This window comes from Gobio gobio (genome assembly GCF_949357685.1).
Source record: "Gobio gobio genome assembly, chromosome: 12".
NCBI lineage: Eukaryota > Metazoa > Chordata > Actinopteri > Cypriniformes > Gobionidae > Gobio > Gobio gobio.
The window spans coordinates 27,826,574-27,849,755 of NC_137105.1; the positions used below are offsets into that span (position 1 = coordinate 27,826,574).

The window sequence follows — 23,182 nt, forward strand, 5'->3', positions numbered from 1 at the left end:
ATTAGATTTAAATCTAAATTATGACCAAAACACATACTAAGACATTTAAACGATGAAATCATGCTTGTTATTTTTTTATGCGCTTTTAATTTTTTGATTCACACTTATAATAATAATATTTACAGTATTGTTTTCATTTTGTGCAATATATTTTTTTTTGTTTTTACAACAGAAATGAATCAATCAAAAACTTACTTTAGCTTTTCATCTAAAACAAAATTAATTTCCTATCATCACTGTAAAGCTGCTTTGAAGCAATCTGTGTTGAGAAATGCGCTATAGAAATAAAGGTGACTTGACTTGACTTGACACTTTCCACTGTCTGTAAATTAAAAACGTCAATAGCTTTTTCATGTATAATTAATCTTTTGTGATCTTCAGAGCAAAGAGAGAGAAGGTGTTCTTAGCCAGCAGGCAGAGGGTGCACGCCGACAGCTCGCCGATGCCCTCGGACATCTAGCACAGCGTGAAGAGGATGTGCGTCGCTGTGATGTGGATCTTGCTGAAGCTCGTTCACGGCTTGTCACTTTTGAACTCGAGCTCCGAGAGGCTCAATTAAGCTTGAGAGGCCAAGAAGAGGAGGTCCAGAAGCAGATCTCCTTACAGGTCCAAATGAGAGAGGATAACATCAGGCTGAAGGAGCGTGTGGAGCTCCAGGAGCAGAGAAGAGAGGTGGAGCAGAGATCTCTGCTGGATCTCCAGGGCTCAGTCAAGAACCTGAGCGCTGCGAGAGCTGACCTCACTGCCAGACTGGCTGAGGTAGAGAGCTCCAAGAAGGATCTAGAAAAACAGCTCACTGCGGCTCAGGAAGAGAGCTCCTCTTTTGGAAGACAGCTGGAACTGGAGAGGCAGGTGCATCAGAAGGAACTGAGCCAACTCCGAACAACACAGCAAGAATGCAAAGAAAAACAGGACAGAGACGTACACAACATGCTGAGATTATACCAGCGAGAGAGAGGAGAACTTGAGGCTCTTGTCAGAGACCTTAAGGTTTGAATATTATCCATGAAACCTGTCTACATGATTATAGAAATAGTTCACCCCACATAAAAAAAATCTTTCATTATTTACTCACACTTAGGTCCTTTCAAATCTGTAAAGCGGTTATTTTGTTTTCTGTGCAGGGCTTGACATTAATGGTTGTCCACTTGTCCAGGACATCCACAAAAAAATAAATAAAATAAAACTAAGATTTCAGATTTGGTCACAAAAAATACTTCTAAATCTGTCATTACACTACAAACACAGCACAAAAAAAGATCCTTTTTAATTGAAACAGAGGCAGCATAAATCTATCATGCTGGGTGCTGACAGTCGACAGAAAACAACAAACATGCATATTATGTTGATTGCAACAAAAGAAGATCATGGAAATTCATTGTCAAAAACTAAAAGATGTTTACATCAAACTTATACAGCTTCTATGGACTACCACCAGCCATATCACCCTGTAGGCCAAGACTGGTTTCCCACTGAAGCTAAGCAGGGTTGAGCCTGGTCAGTATCTGGATGGGAGACCTCCTGGGAAAAACTAGGTAGCTGCTGGAAGAGGTGTTAGTGAGGCCAGCTGGGGGTGCTTACCCTGTGGTCTGTGGGGGTCCTAAAACCACAGTATAGTGATGGGGAGACGTTAACTGAGGTCCTGACTCTCTGTGGTCATAAAAAATTTGCCCATTGGCCTCTGTCCATCATCATGGCCTCCTAATTATCCCCATGCGATTGGCTACATCACTGTCTCCTCTCCAGCAGTAAGCTGCTGTGTGGTGGGCGTTCTGGCGCAATATGGCTGCTGTCACATCATCCAGGTGGATGCTGCACATTGGTGGTGGTTGAGGATATTTCCCCTCTTCTATATGTAAAGCGCTTTGAGTACCTAGAAAAACGCTATATACAGGGAGTGCAGAATTATTAGGCACGTTGATTTTCTGATCATATTTTTTTTCCAGGCACATTTGACCAATTCCAAACCACAGTAATCCTAATAACTACTATTGATTTAGTATTTAATAATGTATAAGTGATATATAATTGTTCATGAAGGCTGGAAATGAAAAACACCTTATATTCAGGTGAGCAGAATTATTAGGCATGTTTTCTTTTACAGATAAATTGAGCCAAAAAAGAGATTTAACTCAGACTGAAAAGTCAAAAAGTATTAAATGCCCATGAGAAGGATGCAATACTAATGCAATACTAGACATTGCAGTTAAGGCGTGACCATTGGACAGTGAAATGCTCGTTGGGTCAGCAGGGTCAGACAAAAACATGTGGCGGAGAAAAGACACCTATTAACCGCAAAAGAATTAAGAATTAAGGTGAAGAATTAAGGGTGAAACCATCAGGAACCCTTTAGTCTCCAGCGCCACCACTAGATAAGAATCATAAGCTGAAGTGTTGTAAAATACATGAAGCCTGCTTTTTTATAGGCTTTATAGGTTTTATAGGTTGAGAATGACTCTTGAAGGACCAGCACCACATCCTCTAGTACCACTGTTTGAAGAATTCATCTTCCAGAATCTGGCAGTACGTTTTGGGAGTTCATTTTAGTCCATCCTGAAGTCCGTTTTGCAAAGATGGACTAAAACTCCCAAAACGTACTGCCAGATTCTGGAAGATGAATTCTTCAAACAGTGGTACTAGAGGATGTGGTGCTGGTCCTTCAAGAGTCACTCTCAACCTATCTGTCCATAAAGCCTATAAAAAAACCTTCTTCATGTATTTTACAACACTTCAGCTTGTGATTCTTATCTAGTGGGGGTCATTTTTTAGGATTCTTTACCTAACTGGAGTCTCTGAGATACTGACACCTTGCACTTCTGGAGACTCCAGGTAGGTTGCAGCTTTGGAAAATGGTGGCGCTGGAGACTAAAGGGTTCCTGATGGTTTCACCCTTAATTCTTCACCTTAATTCTTAATTCTTTTGCGGTTAATAGGTGTCTTTTCTTCACCACCTGTTTTTGTCAGATCCTGCTGACCCAACGAGCATTTCACTGTCCAATGGTCATGCCTTAACTGCAATGTCTAGTATTGCATTAGTATTGCATCCTTCTCATGGGCATTTAATACTTTTTGACTTTTCAGTCTGAGTTAAATCTCTTTTTTGGCTCAATTTATCTGTAAAAGAAAACATGCCTAATAATTCTGCACACCTGAATATAAGGTGATTTTCATTTCCAGCCTTCATGAACAATTATATATCACTTATACATTATTAAATACTAAATCAATAGTAGTTATTAGGATTACTGTGGTTTGGAATTGGTCAAATGTGCCTGGAAAAAAAATATGATCAGAAAATCAACGTGCCTAATAATTCTGCACTCCCTGTAAATGTAACAAATTATTACTTTTATGTTGTTATTATTGCTTTACAGACATGATCACTTACTGTCACTATAGGTCAAGGACTGTGTAATGATGCTTCTTCATTTTTTTTACCTTTATTTTCCAATTGAAAGAATAACAGCAGCTTGAACAGAAGTTTGCAGTAGACTTCAATATTTAAACCTTTAAACGGAGCCCTCTACAGAATAATATTAGCAGGTTTTCACCAAAGAGAAATCCATCACAATTTCCTTCAAGCTAGTGAATTATATTGTGGGAAGAAAATAATATAATATGATAATAATAACAATGATAATATTGTTTCTTTGTGTAGTCAGAGGTAGTGGCGGATAGTGAACTGAGGAGAACTCTGCAGCTGAAGCTGGACAAAATGAAGGCTGAATGTGATAAACTGACGGAGCAGCTGAGCTCCAGTGAGGAAAGTCATGCTCGCCTCCTCCGCAAATACCACGCCTTCAGAAAAGAGCTGGATGTGAAGGTATCACTGATATCGAAATAGAATGTTACATTGTACAACATAGAAGACAGATAACCTGCACAATTTTGACAAAATCATATTTTATACCTTGATATTGCAATCATGATTAATTTTGATCAATATAATTTACATTTAAATGAGGGGCATCTGTATGGTGTATTTTGTTTTATGTAGGCTATACCTTCAAAAGCCAGGAATTCTGTTCCTGAAATACATGTTTTAACCAGATGACCTTAGCAGCATAACTTTTTTGAAATTTTTATTGATCACAACCAGGGTTTGAAAATAACTTTTTCACTCACAAGCTAATTAGGCTACAGAATTTTAAAGTTACCGGCCCTTCAGAACTTCTACTATCCAAAGCAAAAATATCAGAAATAAACCAGATTATCAATAACTTCTTAGATTTAAATGATTAATTCTAAAATTATGAATATTATATCTGATTCTGAGTCATTAAATGGTTTTCAGTTTTATGAGTCAATACATTTTTGAAGATACCATAAAAGTAAAATAAAATTAAAACAACATTTGGGTTAACACATCAAAGATTAGCAGACAGGCTGTCAATTCATGAAGGAATCAGCTGTTTCCTAGAAAAGTCAGCGTACTGGATACTGCGTATTGAATACCTCTCCTCCATTGACATCCATTACACTCATAGAAAACAGCGTATTCAAATTTTAAGATATGGCACAACACTCTTTATGCTTAGTTTTGCTAATGTTGGGGGTTCCTGGTTAGAGGATAGAGGTTAGAGGATATATTTTATTAATAATATTCTGGGTCTTTCCCTGCCAGAAGGGAACCCATGCGAGATTTGATAAACACCTTGTATATAGACTGATGATGAAAATGAAAGAGCTGTGTATAACATTCCTGAAAATGATTCTCCTTTTCCTCCTCCACCACCACCATCATTGGAGATGGATGAAGAGGCAGACCCCAATCATTGCTCATCAGCTACCTCCCTGAATGATTGGATTACTGCATTAGAAAATCAAATGACAGACATCAGTCAGATGATGAGTGAACAAGTTTCTTGTGACGAATTTGATAAAGAATGTAAAAAGATAAAAGATAGGATGTCATATCATGTTCAGCGTGAGTGTGAGAGGGGAAAAACAGTTGAAAATGGCAGTCAAGGACTTGGGTCAGTCTATGGTAGATTGTTTGAGAAGAAGAGATCGGCAATTGGGGCAAAAATTTGAAGTGCTGAGACAATCTTCATCTACTCCTATTGTTACATTCCATGTCTGTCCCGGACTCCATTTCCCAGGATCCTCCCTGCCTCACACCTGAACCTCATCATCTTTCCCGCTCTCCCTGGATTCCCTGCACCTGGCGTTCATCATTTGCACTCCCTTTTTATTGAACTCACTTCCCTGCACTCCTTGTCCGATCTCGTTGATGTTATGTTCAGTTTGTTGGTGTTGCTTGTTTTTCCCTGTTTGATCTCGTCCTCTAAATAAACCCGTCTATTTTGGAAGTCCTGTTCAGACTCTTCCCTGCCGCACCACAGATCCGTAACACCTATAGTCCCAAAAACTAACCCATGAACTAGTGATACGCACTCTTCGCCTGGCAATATGACATATAACCTGCAGTCCAGCCATGTTCACAAACAGAACAACCAGAGCAACCAGTCTTCAGTTCAGTATAACCGTCCTGTAAAACTCGACCCTCCTCCTGGTTTTGACCCTCCTGTTCAAAAAAGCGCAATTTACCACAGGCTGGCAACCGAGTATTGCTACTTCATCAGAATCCAGACTGTCAGGCTTATAAGAACATCACCCTCCCATAGTTCTGTCATTGCCATTGACACTGGAAGCACCTTCTCACTAATCCAAGAATCTTTACGGAAACGGTTAAGTCATCATGACTTCCTATCGTCAGGACATCAGTCGTTTCTGTTGGCCAATGGACAGAGACAACACTCCCAAGGCAAAGTGAGTTGGAGATGTGAAGTCCAAGGACAGTCTGTGGATGTATTTTTTTTTATCAATCAAGATTCTGACCTAACTGTCCCAGTTCTTTTAGGGATCGACTTTCTGTTATGCTGCGTTCACACCAAACGAGAATAGAGCATCTGGAGCGAGTGATTTCAATGTTAAGTCAATGTAAAGGTGCGTTGACACGCGTCTGGAGGTCCTGCGGTGCGATAGATGCGTTTCGCGAGGTGCGATGGACGTGATTTGCGTGAATCGACCGCCTTGCGCGATACGCTTGAGTGATTTTATTTGGTGCTTTTTGTACATTCGCGCGTCTGATGACCGAGTTGAAAAATCTGAACTTTGACGTCTATTCGCGCCGCATTAACAAATCAGGAGCCTGCTTGCTGCTGAAATGTGGTAAAGTGACGTGATGAGAAACCCCACATAATTTAAAAATACTGTTTTTGTGTCACAAAATTTAGTTTTAAGACTTTTTCAGGTGAGAATGTAGTTGTTTAAACCTCAAATATATGGTTTAATTATAAAGAGAGCGCCTATTTAAAAAAATAATAATCTTGCGTTTTTGGAGTTGTGAGATCCAGGCGATCACCGGGCGCTCAGCGCTCTAGTGTTAATTTCGTCAGACGAGACGAGACTAAATATGTTCGTCAACGTCCTTTTTTCCCATGACGAAGACGAGACGATGACGAGACTGCACCAATGTCCAAAAACGCTGACTAAGACTAAATTAACATGCATTATTGTTGACGAAAAAAGATGAGACTAAAATGTTTTGCTTAAAATAAAAACTAAGATAAAATCTCTCTTCATTTTCGTCTACAATTGTCTCTACTTTTTCATCATGAGATAGACTATTCAGCTGTTCAAAATAATATACAGAAAGAGTTTGCGCTGTTGCTCATGTACAGGTCTCATACTCCTGTTGCTGCCAGCATGTCATCTCGCGGCGGCGTGCACGGTCACGTGGTTCCCGGAGCGCTCAATACTTCTAATGCTGTGTCAATACATTTGAATGGTTTAAGCCACGTAAGTTACACAACAGCTTCACTATACAGGTGTTTGCAACAATTTTTGGTAAACAGTACAACATAGTGTGCATTGATTATTACGTCAGCCACATTTACAGTATCATTTTATTATGGAGAGTGGTAGAGATGCAACATTGTTAACATTAATGTTAATGTTTTTCTTGTATCTAATTAGTAAGGTATTCCTTACTAATTAGTCACACTTGTACTCATTGGTGGTCAAATGTGACCTTAACTATTTTTTAAATAAAAGCCTATATTTTAGTTCAATAATATTTATTGAATATTTTGAGGAGATCTTTTGGTACTAAATACTATTTGTGCAATAATTATGGTCCATTAATGACCACTTAAAACATTTTTCTTCTAATATTTGTATTATTTATATTACAATTAGTGTATTAATTAAGGCTAAAATAGAGAATTCCAATGCAAAGAGGCAAATTAGAGTCATTTTGTGGCTGGAAAAATAATAATTTTCACTTGTAATGCCACTAGGTGCCTGTATGGCTCTTTAATCAATATCCATGTAGTCTAGTTGCTCAAAAAAGTATTGCAGATCATAACTGCTTACTTATTTGTGAAATTTGTGAAATTTTAAAATGTTAATAATAGTGAATAGTAAAGAATGCAAGCAAATATAATTTAACCCCAAAAAAGTTTAAAATAGTGCTAAAAGGCAAACTTATTTTTCCTTATGTACAGTAGGCTATATACATATGAATTCATACTGAAGCAAGATTGAAATCGATATTTGTGCCCATTGTCTCATAATCTAATGCTGATTACAGGCATCTACGCTGTAAATCAACCAGTTAGCTATGGTGTTGTGGCACATACATTATGCAGGTTATATGTATTTTATGTAACTTATTTTGCCACACAATATATTGAGTTTTCCTTTGACTAAAATGACAAGACTTTTAGTCGACTAAAACTTGACTAACAAAAAAAGATATGTGAATGACTAAATATGACTAAAACTAACAAGGACATTTGGCACAAGACTAAGACTAAGACTAAATTAAAAATAGGTGACAAAATTAACACTACAGCGCTCATTAACCCCGGCGAGAGCAGCCTTTCCTCGGCCAGTCCTTCTGACGTTTGCTGCTGGCTCGGATGCCTGGCTCAGTGTGGTCTTGAACGCGTGTCTATTTCGCTTCAAACGCTCGATTTATACGTGTGTCCAATTCGCTGTGGACGCTACCGGGACCTACCTGTGATGAAGAAACTCGCCAGCAGATTCACAGGTTAGCCCAAGCATCAGACACAATCTCATTACACAGAAGGAAGTAGAGGATATTATGTTGAGTTGGTCTACTCTGTGCACTCAGCAGATTGGTCGAACTAACTGTGTGAAACATCGCATCATCGTTGTAGATGAAATTCCGGTAACAAAGCGTGCATACAAGGTCTTAGTAAAGCAGCAATTCATCAAATCTCAAGTACAAGAATCATCCGACCACCTTGGGCATCGCCTGTTGTTGTAGTTCAAAAGAAGGATGGAGGTTCCAGATTCTGTGTGGATTATCGAGGTCTTAATGCCAAGACTCATCTGGATGCTTATCCTATGCCTCAAATTCAGGATATCTTGGAGTCTCTCCATGGAGCAACTGTTTTCAGCACACTAGATTTGAAAAGGGGCTACTGGCAGTTGGAAATGGATGCAGATAGTATTCAAAAAACTGCTTTTGTGCCTTCTACGGGGCTATACGAATTTCTTTGTCTACCTTTTGGCCTGAAAAATGCTGCAGCATCCTTCCAAAGGCTGATGGAAAAGGTATTATGTGAGATGAAAGGAAAGTGCTGTATGGTATACATTGATGATATCGTTGTTTACTCCAAACCCCTTTCAGAACATCTCCAGCATATCCAACAAGTCTTCACGTGCCTCCATAGAGCCGGTCTCACCCTCAATCTAAAAAAGTGCAACTTTATTCAGAAATCTATTTCATTCCTTGGACACATTGTGACACATGGAGTAAAGACTGATCCAGCCAAAGTTTCAGCAGTAGAATAATTTCCCATACCTTCATCCATCAAAGACGTTCAAAGGTTCCTGGGTTTAGTGGGTTGGTATCACCGTTTCATACCCCAGTTCTCTGAAAAGGCAGCCTCATTGCATGCAATGAAACAGAAGAAGCCCACATGGGAATGGACTGAACAATGTCAACAAGTATTCAACTATATAAAACATGATCTTGTTGGAGCTCCAGTTTTGATTCCCCCTGATTTCTCTAAACCTTTTCAAGTACAAACCGATACCAGTGATATTAGTTTAGGAGCTGTTCTTACCCAAGAGTCAGACGGTGAAGAGCATGTTATTGCCTATGCATCCCGGCTGTTGAGTGGAGTGGAGAAAGTTTATTCTGTGCCAGAAAAGGAGTGTTTGGTGGTCGTTTGGGCTGTAGAAAAATGGAGACAGTATCTGGAGGGCCATACATTTGAGGTAGTAACAGATCATGCCGCTTTGACATGGGCATTCCAACACCCAAAACCTTCTTCACGTCTCATACGATGGACCATAAGACTGCAAGGTTTTCATTTCACTGTGAGGTATCGGAAGGGTCAGTGCAATGGTGTGCCAGATGTCTTATCAAGAAGTCACAATGCTCCACAGGACACGTTACTCATCGCTACTGCTACCAAAACCATTTCTCCACCATGCAATCTACCAGTTGACCTTTCACAAATTGCTACAGCACAAAACAGTGACACTGAAATTCAAGAACTAGAAATTAAAGCTGGAAAACAGATGACACTTGACACTGCTAGAGTTCATTATGTTGTTGAAAATGGTTTTCTATTTCGAAGTGTCCCTGATGGTCGAAAAGGTCAAAAACTCTAATTGATCATACCTTCTGCTCTGCGTCAATAGTTCCTGCAGTCTGCTCACAACAATTCTCTGAATGGACACTTGTGGAAGCTCAAAACTCTATTCCGGCTACTCGAAACCGTGTACTGGCCTAGCATCTGGGTGGATGTATGGAAATATTGTAAGGAGTGCCAAACATGTCAAAAACACAAACCCTCCATGACAAAGATGTCAGGTCTTCTGCAAAATACTCCAGTAATCGAGCCTGGGCACATGTTAGGAGTAGACTTCATGGGTCCCTTTCCTAGAAGTGTCAAACAGCATGTGTATCTTCTGGTGGTTGTGGACTACTTCACCAAATGGGTGGAGTTGTATCCCTTGAGAACAGCAAAAGCATCTCACATTGCAAAAATCCTAATAGATGAGATCTTCACGAGATTGGGAGCACCAGCCTATCTTGTGTCAGATAGAGAATCTCAATTAAATTCTCATCTCATCGGCCTTTTGTGCAAACAGTGGGGAGTAATTCAAAAATGAACCACTGCCTTTCATCCTCAGACAAATTTGACAGAGCGAGTCAACAGAAAATTAAAAACCATGATTGCGTTGTATGTTGAAGATCAGCATCGACAGTGGGATAAGTGGTTGGCCGAGTTCCGGTTTGCCATTAATTCTGCCTGGCATGAGAGCACAGGGCTAACAGCCCAGCTTACCCTATACTGGAACGGCAAAAGGAACTAGTCAGCTTGGTAAGGGAGAACGTAGAGCGAGCCCAGAGTAAGCAGAAAAGATACTACGACCAGCGTCACAAACTTAGTTTCAGGTTGGAGATGTAGTTTGGGTACGAACTCATCCCTTATCCAAAGCCGATGACGGTTTTATGGCAAAGCTATCCCCTAAGTGGAAAGGGCTCGCCAAAATTGTAAGGAGATTGGGTCCGGTTAATTATTAAGTCTCCCTTGTGTCTGGTCCAGAGACTGTTGATACCTATCATGTTCAAAATCTTAAGCTTTGTAATTGGTATGTCAAATCTGTAAATGAAGGGGGAGGTATGTAACCACCCACAGTTCTAGGTAGCATTCTCCCTTGTATATAGCCAGGTATAGGGGGAGAAATAATAAGGATTGTTTGGTGAAGGGGAAGCATGGGCTGTGTTCGAAATAGCCCCCTATACCCTCATTCACTATTCCCTACATTGGCCCACTGATATAGTCCACTTGAGGGAAAACAAGTGAATGAATTCAGAGCCAGAAGGGCTGCCGCTTTTTCTGTTTATTTGAAACGTATAAGCAGCTCCAGTAATAATGAAAAGATTTATCTTGAACTCTGCCGTGGAAACTCCCATGTATAAACCTTAATCAAACAGTTTAATAATCAATTAAAAAGGAATGTATACCTGTATGCAAGATATTGCGCTGGGCCAGTGCAGATGGATGGATGATTGATTCAGCTGTATTGATCCTATACCCTTGAATAGGGCATTATTTGAGGGAACAGCCATTGTAGTGGTGTCGGAAACCATAGTGGACGTTATTCAGTGCACTCATTCAGTCCCACAATGCACTGCTATTACGAGTTTACAACCGATGTACGCTTGATGGCTAGAGAATACCCATAATGCACTGTAAGAGTCGTAGCGCGCGTTGAATGAATTCCTGCATCTCGCCAGAAGATGGCATCCACAGCGGAATCCTATAGGCATGGGCGTCGGAACCATTGTATGTGGATGGGACAAGACTTATTGGACCCACTCACTTTTACCGTCTCTAATTCAGTCTGTTTACCTACCCCTAACCGATAAACACTTATTATTAAACACATGTTAGACTTACATACAAATAAAGTTATTATTTGTAAAATAAATGCTTATGAGTTACTTTATTATTATTCCTTGTATATTATTTCCCAGTAAGTGCCACACAAGTAGAGAGCGCTATAGGGTTAAGTTTAAGCTTGTTGACTTACAAGCTGTTGATCATTGTGTAAGAGAATAGTTTGTCTTGTTGTATGAAAAGTTCTTCATTTTGTTGTTCTCTCAGTTCTATAATTTGAAGAACAATGGAAGATAATATTTCGTAAAAGCACGACGTGGTGATGCAGCAGCTGTTCTCTGAGTAAACATCTTGCTGGAATACTCGTGCAGGTATACGCAATGTGTGTGACACAAAGCAATCACCACACTGTAAGCATTTTTTATTTTAACAAAAAAGCAAAGCTCAAACAAAACAGCATCCCTACAGTGTCAGAATTCGCTCACTTGTTTTCATTCACTCCTTTATGTGGACTAGTGGAGTAATGGGGAATGAGGGTGCACGGGGCGAATCGGACAGCGGTAATTCGTTCAGCGTGCGACTCTCACAGTGAGAGCACAGTCTATGGTTGAGAGTGAGAGTGATTCAAAAGCATAAGGAGTCGTTTGCTCTCGAAACGCTCTCGCGGTACTTATGCCACATTCACACGGGGTGTCAGTGTTAACGCTTGACTGAGGGCGTGGCTGAAGCTTGTCGTTGATGCGACAACAGCCAATCACATTACTTGCCGCGTCTGCTCTAGGGTTGCATGAACGCAATTGGCTAGCGTCTGCTCTAGGGTATTTGCATATGGTGATCTGATTGGATAACGCCTGCGTTGGCGCTTGAAAAGTTGAGAAATCTTCAACTTCTGCCGCTTGCAATGCGAGTGAAGCGACGCGACGAAACCCACAATTCAGTTCGGCAACGCATGACATCACCCATTCAAAGTAAATGAGAAGCGTTAATGCCGACGCCCCGTGTGAATGCGGCGTTATGAGCCAATCGGTCTGCGTGGTGCATCGAACAAGCCTCTTCTCCAGCCATTGCTCGTACTACATCGGCTGTACACTCGTTATTATGGTGCATTGTGGGATTGAATGAGTGCACTCAAAAACTTCCACTATGGTTTCGGACCACTACAAATGGCTGTTCCATGAAATAGTGCCCTATTTAAGGGTATAGGGGGCGATTTCGAACACAGCCATGGTTTTTCTCTCGTGGTTCACGCAAACTGCTCAGAGTCCAGATTGAGAAACATTTGTTTTTAAGCTCAATCAAATAAGAGTTTATCTTTGTCCTGTTAATGTTAAGGGTAGTTATTTCTGGGCTTTATTATTATTTGTGCTTTTGTATTCCTACATGCATTACTTATGTCTTTAACACAATGGTAACATAATTATTATCAGACTACAACAATAAAAGAAGCTAGATCACACTGACTGGACACATTATGATCTGACACGTTATTGTCTTTTTATAAATAGCTGGGCACTGTTGTGCTTGCACACATATCTGAGTCCCGGATGTTTTCTTAATGTCTCCAATGTAGGTGAATTTAGCAGAGAGGGAGAAGGAGAGGCGTCAGACTGCAGAGCGCTCCATGGCGGAGCTGCGTGAGAAGGTCACGGGCCTCCAGACGGAACAGGAGTCCATCCTCCATGCCGTAGGGGCTCAAATTGACTCAGCCTGCCAGTTTGTGTCAAAAGACTCAGCCGCCAAGCTTGAAGTACCCCTACACACACACTACAGTACACTACAAAGCACACTTGCTACACTCTAAAGCTCCATCCAAATTTGTGTTCTGTCAGAGTATGTGCTGCTTTTTTATAGTGTACCGTTACTTCTTGACTTATAAATTATGTGTAGTGTGATTGCAATCTTGACTACAAACGGCATGTTGGCATGCGCCTTATGATGTCAGCGGTGCCATAGTTCTCTGCCATTGATGACTACGATGCCCTCATGGCCCCTTAACTTAAAATGTTAGTTCAAAAAGCTTAGTTCAAGCCATCCAAGGTAGATATGACTTTCTTCTTTCAGCCAAGCACAATCTGTGTTATATAAAAAAATATCCTGGCTCTTCCAAGCTTTATAATGGGAGTGAATGGTACCAATAGATTTTGAAGCCCAAATAAGCACACCCATCATAAAAGTAATCCATATGGATTAATATTTATTTATATACTCTTTTTTAAGTACACATTCTTTGCTCTCAGCTCGAGCTGTCAACCTCCATGTTATTTTCCAGTCTTCACACCTTTTTATCTTATGCCGACAGCCCCCTTTGATTGAAGAAAAAAAAGTGACAAAATGGCCTCCTTCCCCATCATGTGTTTGTGTCAGCAGTCTAAAGCAGCATGGTAATATTCAAACGTTGTTGATCGTGACAGGCGAGAGCTGTCGGGGGAACACAATCCTCCACCTCCACATACTTGGTTTCTATTTTATAAAAAAAGGTGACAGAGCCCCCTCCTGTGATTGCTCGCTCTGGAGGCGTACAAACATTGTTCTAAATGAGAAATTTGTAAACCCACTCATTTTTGCTTCCCAAAGTGACTCATCTGTGTGGTGGGGTTTTCCCATGGAGCCAAAGATCTGGGAGGTTTACGATCCTCCAGTAGACTGTCACTGTCTCCGAATGCATCAGAGAAAGCTCACCCTGAACAATTCAGCATATTTTCCCTTTCTTAACCTACTCAGAGATGTGTAATTTTACATAGTGCCTCATTATACAGGAGTTTCTAGTTTTATGACTTTCCTAATTTGTATAGCAAGACAGTGCAACATGTCATTTGAGTATTTCGTGTTGTAGGCCATTACCCTGACTCCAGGACTGCAAAAGGATTCCCATCGCTGGCTTGCTGAGGTTAAGGTATATTGTTGAGCCCAGCTTTCGATGATCATTTCTTTAGCTGATGTCATGCATCTTAACAGCTGTTGTTCTTTACTGTCTCAGATAGACTGATGGAAACATCTTCCAGCTCTCAGGGACTTAATGTCATGTTTTATCAGGTTTTATTTCCAAAATGTGTATTTTAACACATTTAAATGCATGTGTTTCTGGTTGTTGCTTTTTGTTTGTAGTGGCTTGTCTGATGTATTACATCAGTACATTTAAAGACCCTTTGAAATGGCTTGACAAGCAGAGTTTTCCTTCTTTTCTTGAAGTTTGTTTTATTGAAACAGGATAGGTCATTAAAGGCCCCGCTTTAGTGTACATCATAGCTCTGAACCATTATTTGCTACTTGCTATAGCTAGTCAGTAAATGGAAGGACATTCTCATTGTAGGGAGTATTTGATTGGACAAAAATTCAGAGTCCATGGAGAATTTTTGGTCTTTTAGTACAGAGAAAAACTGCAAGTTTTACAGTTTAAGTTAACAAAAACTAGAAGTACAAGAAGTTAAAGGGATAGTTAACCCAAAAATTTTAATTCTGTCATTAATTACTCACCCTCATGTCATTCCAAACCCGTAAGACCTTTGTTTATCTTCGGAACACAAATTAAGATATTTTTGATGAAGTCAGAGAGCTCTCAGGCCCCTCCATAGACAGCTTTTCAATGAACACTTTCAAGGTCCAGAAAGGTATTAAAAACATCGTTAAAATGGTCCATGTGACTCCAATCATTCAACCTTAATTTTATAAGCGATGAGAATACTAGGGTGAGTAATTAATGACAGAATTTTCTAGGGCTGCAACTAACGGTTATTTTAATAATCGATTCATCTGTCGATTATTTTTTCGATTAATCAATGAATCAGATAATAATAAATAAAAAAAAACATTAATTCCCAACCCTTTATTCAAAAACAGAATTGACAGTGCAACAAAATCTTCCGAAAGTGCACAAACAGGTTGCTCCTTGAACATCCCTGAGCTGTTAAAGTAATAAAAAACAAAAAACAATTGGACTAACACAAAAAACATACACATGTATGCTTTACATCTGCCAAATATATAGGTTTTTTTTAAATAAAGTGCACAAAAAGATGTATATTTTTGTTTAAAGGGACCTGAGCTGTCAGAATAATAAAAATATATATTTTTTAAATAAAGAAAAATACTAATCAGAAAACTTAACAGGATTTGTTTGAACGTTAGATCTTATTCTCTACACTACACTCACAGACGCACACACTCACAAACTAAATATAGTATAAATAAATATAGACTGCTGTCACTTTAAGACCGAATGCTGACCGAAGAGCTACTGGAGGGACGTTACGCTCCTCACTTCAAAACGGAACAAAAGTAGGATTCTGTAGTGATTTAACGTTACCCTGCCGTTGAACTCCCTTCCTCCTCATCAAGGACTCCAAGATGTTTTCGTTTTAGGTGCTGAATCATCACCGTGTCACCATGTTGTTTTTTCATATATTGCAATTAACACACTTTTTTTAACACACTGCGTGGCACAGCTTGGTACGGCTTGGCTCGACACGGCACGGATCGGCTCGGCTCGCTTTTCCACTGCGTAGTACAACCTCGGCTCAACTCTTTTAATAATCTAATTTGATTGATTTTATCGATTCGTTGTTGTAGCCCTATAATTTTCATTTTTGGGTGAACTATTCCTTTAACGCTGCAGACATTAGGAGTACACTAATTGCATATAAATTACTTCTAGTGAAATACACATGGATTAAAAGCCACAAAACTTGATTTCATGGGGTCTTTAAAGTCATGTTAGTTGCAGTTTGTGGTTTCTCAGAGTACGGCTGTGGCAATACAATTATACTCTGAATGCAATCATATATATTTTTTTATAGATCCATTTAATATTATTAAATAAAAATATTCATATGTAACTAATATTTGTGTGCATCAGGGTTGTTATAGTTCTGCAAATAGGATTATAAAACTGTCTTTGTATCTTTGTAAAATGAGTTACAAAAGTGTTTTTATCCCTTATAACAGCACAATGAATTGTTCCTTCTGCTTATGATGACAATTTGTAGGAAAGTGCTGGGGTTTGCTGTTATACAGGTCGATCAGACACCCTGTTTAACACCCTGTCTAATTGGGTAGCGCAGAGAAGTCAAGTCAACTTTATTTATATAGTGCTTTTTACAATGCAGATTGTTTCAAAGCAGCTTCACAGTGTTACACAGGAAAATAATGCAACTGAATTTTATTCGGCCGTACAGCCGCTCCGGAGGAAATGGTGATGTCATCTAGTTAATTTCAATTATCATACAGTAACAATGTGGGCATTAGATTAGTAATTAGATCAGTAATTTAGTTTATATTGTTAATTTAGTTTACTAATTCATTTTTAGTAGGAAGTCAGACTTGGGACATTAACACGAGACCATCCAACATTGATTGAAAATATGAAAGCTACAGTAGTAATTTTTTATTCAGTTTTGTTGAGTTGTAATGAATATTTAATGCATTACTACAAAGATTTAATTTCTTTAAAAAAAACTATGTAACTTTATATTACTTAAAATATTATTTTTATCTTTATAATAGTTGTTGATCATATTTCATACAGTTGAATTAATCTAGCATGTAATCTTAATATGCACAAATTCTTAAACTGGCATTTGTCATTCATTTTTATGACAAGTAGTTATTATATCATGAGTCTTGATGTGTATAATAAGGAAGTTGCAGAGACGCTCCTATTTCAGAAGTTTTTACATTTCTTCTAATGCAGTTGTATTATTGTGTTACAGATGTGTATTTTTATTGTCGCTGTGTCTGTGTTTGTTCAGACAAAGCTCCAGTGGCTGTGCGAGCAGCTGCGTGAGCAGGAATCCAGTGAGAGGAGGTTGAGGAGGACACTGCAGCAGCACAAGGAGCAGATGAAAGCACTGAAGCAAAGCAGAGACTCAGAACTGCAGAGCCTCCTGGACCGCATTTCCCTGCAGGATCGGCTCCTCAAAGACATCCAATCAGAGAAGAGAGGTAGCAACTCACCTTGATTACTAGATCAGAATTTATTGGACCTAACACTTCAGCACAGGTAGTAATGTGAAATAATATCCATTATTCTACTGCATAAGCTGTACTTTATCTGTGGCACACCCTTTTTATATGGTTGTATTTGTACACGGGTATTTTTATGAACTGAATTTTTCCTCCATCGTTTTAAAAAACAATCACGTCCACACAAGCACGGTTTAAAAAAATCTCTGTTCACATGAAAACGCAAAACCACGCTATGATTGGCTGCCTGATTTCCACATGGGTCCCATCCATGGCACCGATGCACTGAGGGATGCCATGGGCTCAGTGAAACCCTTCTACAAGTTCCTTTACTTTGGACTCAGTGACAGGTAACTGTATACACAGGGGCAGGGCCCAAGTGGACTGTAATAACTTTATTTATTTATAAAGCGCTTTTAACAATGTAGATTGTTTCAAAGCAGCTTTACAGTGTTAAACAGGAAAATAATGCAGCATAATTTTAATCAGCTGTATAGCCATTCTGGAAACATTTCAAGTATCATACAGTGACAGTGTGGGCGTTAGATCAATAATTCGATCAGTAATTTAGTTTAAATGGTTAATTTAGTTTAAATTTTTCAACTAAACATCGAAATTAATCTAAATAATAATGTCCCCAACTGAGCACGCCAAGCCAGAGGCAACAGTGGCAAGGAAACCAAAACCCCATTAGGTGACCTAATGGAGAAAAATAAACCTTGGGAGAAACCAGGCTCAGTCGGGGTGCCAGTTCTCCTCTGGCCAATTAACAAAAAGCGTATTATTATTATTATTCTGGCAGCTTTACAGCTCGGAGGTCATAATAGATCAGAATATTCGAGGGACCGGGGGCAACATGCTGGAGACGGGTTTATTGAGGATGATGTTGAATAAATAATTATTAAAGTGCAATATTCGAATGATCGGAGGCAACACGCTGGAGACGGGTTTATTGAGGATGACATATCGATTTAAGTATTAATTAATTGTAATATTCGAACAATCTGAGTCAACACGCCGGAGACGGGTTTATTGAGGATGCCGTGTCGATGAGGCAGTTGCAGGGGGAGTCTAATCACGGTCTCTGCAGACACTTCGGGGTCCTGTGTTGGTCTTCTCTGGGTGCAGGTCCACCATCTGAACTGGATACGGCCTGGATCCGGCTGACTGCAGTAAACCTCGGGATAAAACAGAGAGACTATCATTAGCGTAGATGCCATTCTTCTGATGATGTCACGAGTACATCAGGTGTTATGGGAAGTGTTCCCGGTTCCGGCTGACCTAGTTAATGCAGCCTAACAATCATTTCATTGAAAAAGTGATTTTATGTGTATGCCACAGTAAAGAGATGTGTTTTTAGTCTAGATTTAAACTGACAGAGTGTGTCTGCTTCCCGAACAATGTTAGGAAGACTGTTCCAGAGTTTAGGTGCTAAATAGGAAAAGGATCGACCGCCTGCAGTTGATTTGGATATTCTCGGTATGATCAACTGGCCAGAGTTTTGAGACCGCAGTAGACGTGATGGAGTATAATATGTTAAGAGCTCGCTCAAGTATTGGGCAGCTAAACCATTTAGTGCTTTGTAAGTAATAAGTAAGATTTTAAAATGTATGCGATGTTTAATAGGCAGCCAGTGCAGTGTTGACAGAACTGGGCTAATATGGTCATACTTCCTGGTTCTAGTAAGAACTCGAGCTGCTGCGTTTTGGACCAGCTGGAGTTTATTTATTAAGCGAGCAGGGCAACCACCCAGTAGAGCATTACAATAATCTAACCTTGAGGTCATGAACGCATGAACTAACTGTTCAGCATTTTGCATTGAGAGCATGTGCCGTAATTTAGATATATTTTTAAGATGGTAGAAAGCAGTTTTACAGATGCTAGAAACGTGGCTTTCAAACGAAAGATTGGTATCAAAGAGCACACCCAGGTTCCTCACTGACGACGAGGACTTGACAGAACAGCCATCAAGTGTTAGACAGTATTCTAGGTTACTACTTGTGGAGCTTTTTTGTCCAATAATTAAAAATTCATTTTTTTCTGAATTGAGTTGCAAGAAATTACCGGTCATCCAATGTTTTATATCAGCTATGCATTCCGTTAATCTTGTGAATTGGTAAGTTTCTTCAGGGCGTGAAGAAATATACACGCTTCACACACTTGCCTTACTATTTTGTGTTATTGCATTCTGGCGCCTCTGTTCTGCAATACAATGAGATAACTGCACAAGTATCTGTATATTAGCGCTGTTAGCAGAGTTATTAAAAGCTATGTCCGCCATTGCATAGACTCGACTCATGTAAACAAAATAGTTAACAACGCACAATCTGATGTCAAACAAAGGAGAGAACGGTGCACACTTCGATTTCACATGCCGAAATCTTTGTTTTCACCATCTACACGACAACGCTGCAACCAGAGTTTCTAAAATTCTTCCCCCCATCTGGAGTTTTCAAAAAAGTCTGGTTTCAAGTGGTCGGTAATCAAGTGTAGCCTGGATACTATTGAACACAACAGCGCAACGGCTTGAACTTGAAGTAAACAAAACGTTTAGTGGAGGCATTCGCACAGTCCCCAGCTCCCTGCCCTGAGCAACCTGGCAAGATAAACTTTAATTTCCAAATTTGAACTTGCATAAATGTTATTTATTTCTCAACCATTCTCTCAAGAAGATGAATCAGTCCATTCTCTCCCTTTTCGCTCTTTCTTTCTTTTATCTTTCTTTTTTCTGCACTTTCTTTAAATACAAATTAGATCTGCGCGGGGCTGTTTTTTCGTCCCACTCCCGCAATAGGATCTATTCCGCATCGCACCCTCCCGCTCACGCTTAAAATTCACTCCGTGCTCACCCGCTATATTTTATTCACGACCCGACCGATCCCGCTAAATTTAGATTTCATTTCCAGAATCTCTCTTTTAAATTTCCCCTACACAAAGAGAGAGACTGGGGATAACAAAAGTAATAGGCTATGTTGGCCATGCAATCATTTTATATGCAATCATTTTATTCAATTTTCTTATGTCAACACTGTAGCTAAAAAATGTCACAGAGAAAAATGGGCTAAATCAAATGCGACATCTGTCACTCAAAATTATAAACCAAATTACAAATAAACGAAAACTGCTGACTTTACTAGCTGTAGGCTACTGCAAAATAAAGTATTTTATGAATGAATGAATTCAGTCTCCTCCAAAGGCTGAATGTAAAGTCGTGGCACAGAACAATTTTTCTGTATTCTTTTTTTTTTAATGCAAGTTATTTGTAAATGTAACAAAGTAATTGCTGTCTATTGTTCATTTTCATTAACTTGAAATGTGTAGGCTAAATAAAAGAGAAGTGGTTGTTCTATACATTGTTTATTTTTGTAATGCAAGTTATAATTTGTACATTAAAAAAATTCATATATGTTCATACATAGGCCTATATTTTCTTGTCATGTAAATTAAAATGTGTAAATGAAAATAAATTGGTCTATACATTACTTAAAGTACTTTTATCAACTATTTATAGCCCTACAATATAACTTAAGTTTAACATCATAACAACAGAAATTTTAATGAACAGCTAAAACAGAAGAAAACTTTTGTATGTACACTTTAATTTAGCTGAGCGGGAGACGCTGGTGGAGCTGGGGAATAATGCACAATAGAGAACCTAGTAAGGCCTGTGCCAGTGGGACATCATCTTCATCTGGGATGAGTGCATATTTCCACTGTCCGCAGGTTTGCGGGGCTGAATCGGTCAACGGCTGGCATGTCATAAAAAGTACAATGCACCTGAGATGATGTGAGTTGAATAAAAATAAGTACTTAAATAAAGACTTGGATGTAAATATATAAATGTTTAAAATATATTGTAACAGTTACATTTAACATAAGAAATAAACTGTTAACTAATAGTTGCAACTTAACGATTAACCATAGGCTACCGATTTACGTGCTTATGATCCGGTCTCCCATCGTCGCAGGCTTTGAAGCATGTCAAAATCCTCATAAAAAAAAATGTTTAAAAAAAAAAAACTTTTCTGCTCCATTTCTCTTTTTACAAAATCTCCTCACAAATGTCCGCTGTCAGTTGTCACACACCTGCTATAGCCCATTTAACGATGCTCGGTTCAGTGTTGCCAAGTCTGGAATTGGGCTGCATTTACTGTTGCTGTGGGTTGTTTGTAACCTATAGTCCACAGTTTAAGTTGTCTTTAGCAATATTTCTACCGCACGCTCCCCGCGTTTTGGCACATTTTGGCCATGATTCCACTACTTTTGATTAGCAATTGGAGGGGTTTTGTTGTGCAGACCTGGCAACCCTGGCCTGGCCTTCGAAGTGCGCACCCTTCACTTTGGGACACAGCTTTTGTATGTCTCCATCTATCACTCCTGATTCAACTCATGAGCTCAATAGTAGAGATTGCAAGACCTGAAATGGGTGTGTCAGATGCAGGGCTGGTGGTACTCCAGGACAGGTTTGAGAACCTCTGCTCTAATGCTGAGTTCAGACTGCACAATTTTCAATCTCGTCAGATCACTGCTCTTTTCACACTGCATGACTATCTAGAGCAACATTCAGTCACTGCTGTGTTCACACTGCACGATGGATCGGCGACATGAGGTTTAACACTGGATGACGTTACAATAGGAGGAATCGCCGACAACTCTCTCCGGTGCACAAACTACGTTTAACAAGCAAACACATGTGTGAAGTGACAAGGAAACAACGCAAGATCACTCGTGCATCAGACCTGAGTTCTCGCGCAAGACTGGAATTGTTATTAATATTGATAAACTGCCGGAAGTTTGCGATCCAAATTGTCTGCGCTCTGATTTGCAGCAAAAAGGAAAAAAGATTATGGCAGATGAAATGGTTAGGTAGACACAGGGAGCAAGGATTGTGTTCTGCAAAGAGAGTTGGAGGTAAATAAATAATTTTGCAATGTGCTGCTGTTGCGGCTGGTCAAGCAAATGTTTGTGTTGTGCTTCCTGCTTCGCTACTGTTCGGACGCTCTTGCTTACTGCTCCGCGCTTTGCTCTATCACTTCTATATTTTACAACTTCAGCAAATCAGCACATTGCTCAAACGACAAAGCTTAACTCCAATGATAAAATTAGAAACTCTGGTGACTGAATTCCTAAACAAAAAGCGGAATATTTCAACCGACCAGCCTCCCACTGCCTTCAGCTTACATTCCGGAGAAGGGAAAACACAGCTGCCTACATTCAAAAGGATAAGAAAATGCCTCTTCTAGAATCTACTTGCTGCACAAACTGCCACAGACTTTTACAAAGGATTGCAGTTCTTGAAACAAAGTTATTTGCGGAACCATCCAACCAGACGAATCACACAGCAGAGCTTCATCATGATCGCCCTCTGCACACTGCCGGTGAGTCCCATAAATGTAGTGCTACTCAACATGTAGAGAAACAAGTAACTGATCAACACACTAATCGATGGCACAAACAGGGAGCAAGACCAAAAGGCACTCGAGACATCAGATTGTCACGAGCATCACATATTGCCGCAGTAGCATGCTCTACCCCAGACACAAGGATTGCAAACACTAGTTTTCTACCACCAAATGTACATCTTGAAAACAGATTTGAAGTGCTAATGAATGTGGGTGAGGAATCCCCAAACGTGATAAATGTGACCGAACACAGATTGAATCAGCCCGCAGCTAACACTGATGCTAACAGGCGCTCAAGGTCGAGCAGACAGCGGCCCTCAGCTCATAGCGCAGCCGAGCCCAGGACTCTGATAGTGGGCGACTCAACAATCAGAAACATTAGCAGCAGGGATACAACTACATGCTGCCTTCCACAAGCAACAGTTT

The 23,182-nt window shown here is 39.7% G+C and overlaps 1 protein-coding gene across 1 annotated transcript in view; it reads left to right on the forward strand.

Annotated features, from left to right (window-relative positions):
- Positions 1-23,182, forward strand: part of cep128 (centrosomal protein 128) — a 204,356-nt gene that overhangs the window by 127,087 nt on the left and 54,087 nt on the right. The window contains exons 14-18 of the mRNA XM_079831673.1: positions 382-990; positions 3,659-3,823; positions 12,967-13,143; positions 14,230-14,289; positions 17,141-17,333. Of these exons, the coding sequence (XP_079687799.1) occupies positions 382-990; positions 3,659-3,823; positions 12,967-13,143; positions 14,230-14,289; positions 17,141-17,333 (1,204 nt within the window). The remainder of the gene's footprint in view (positions 1-381; positions 991-3,658; positions 3,824-12,966; positions 13,144-14,229; positions 14,290-17,140; positions 17,334-23,182) is intronic.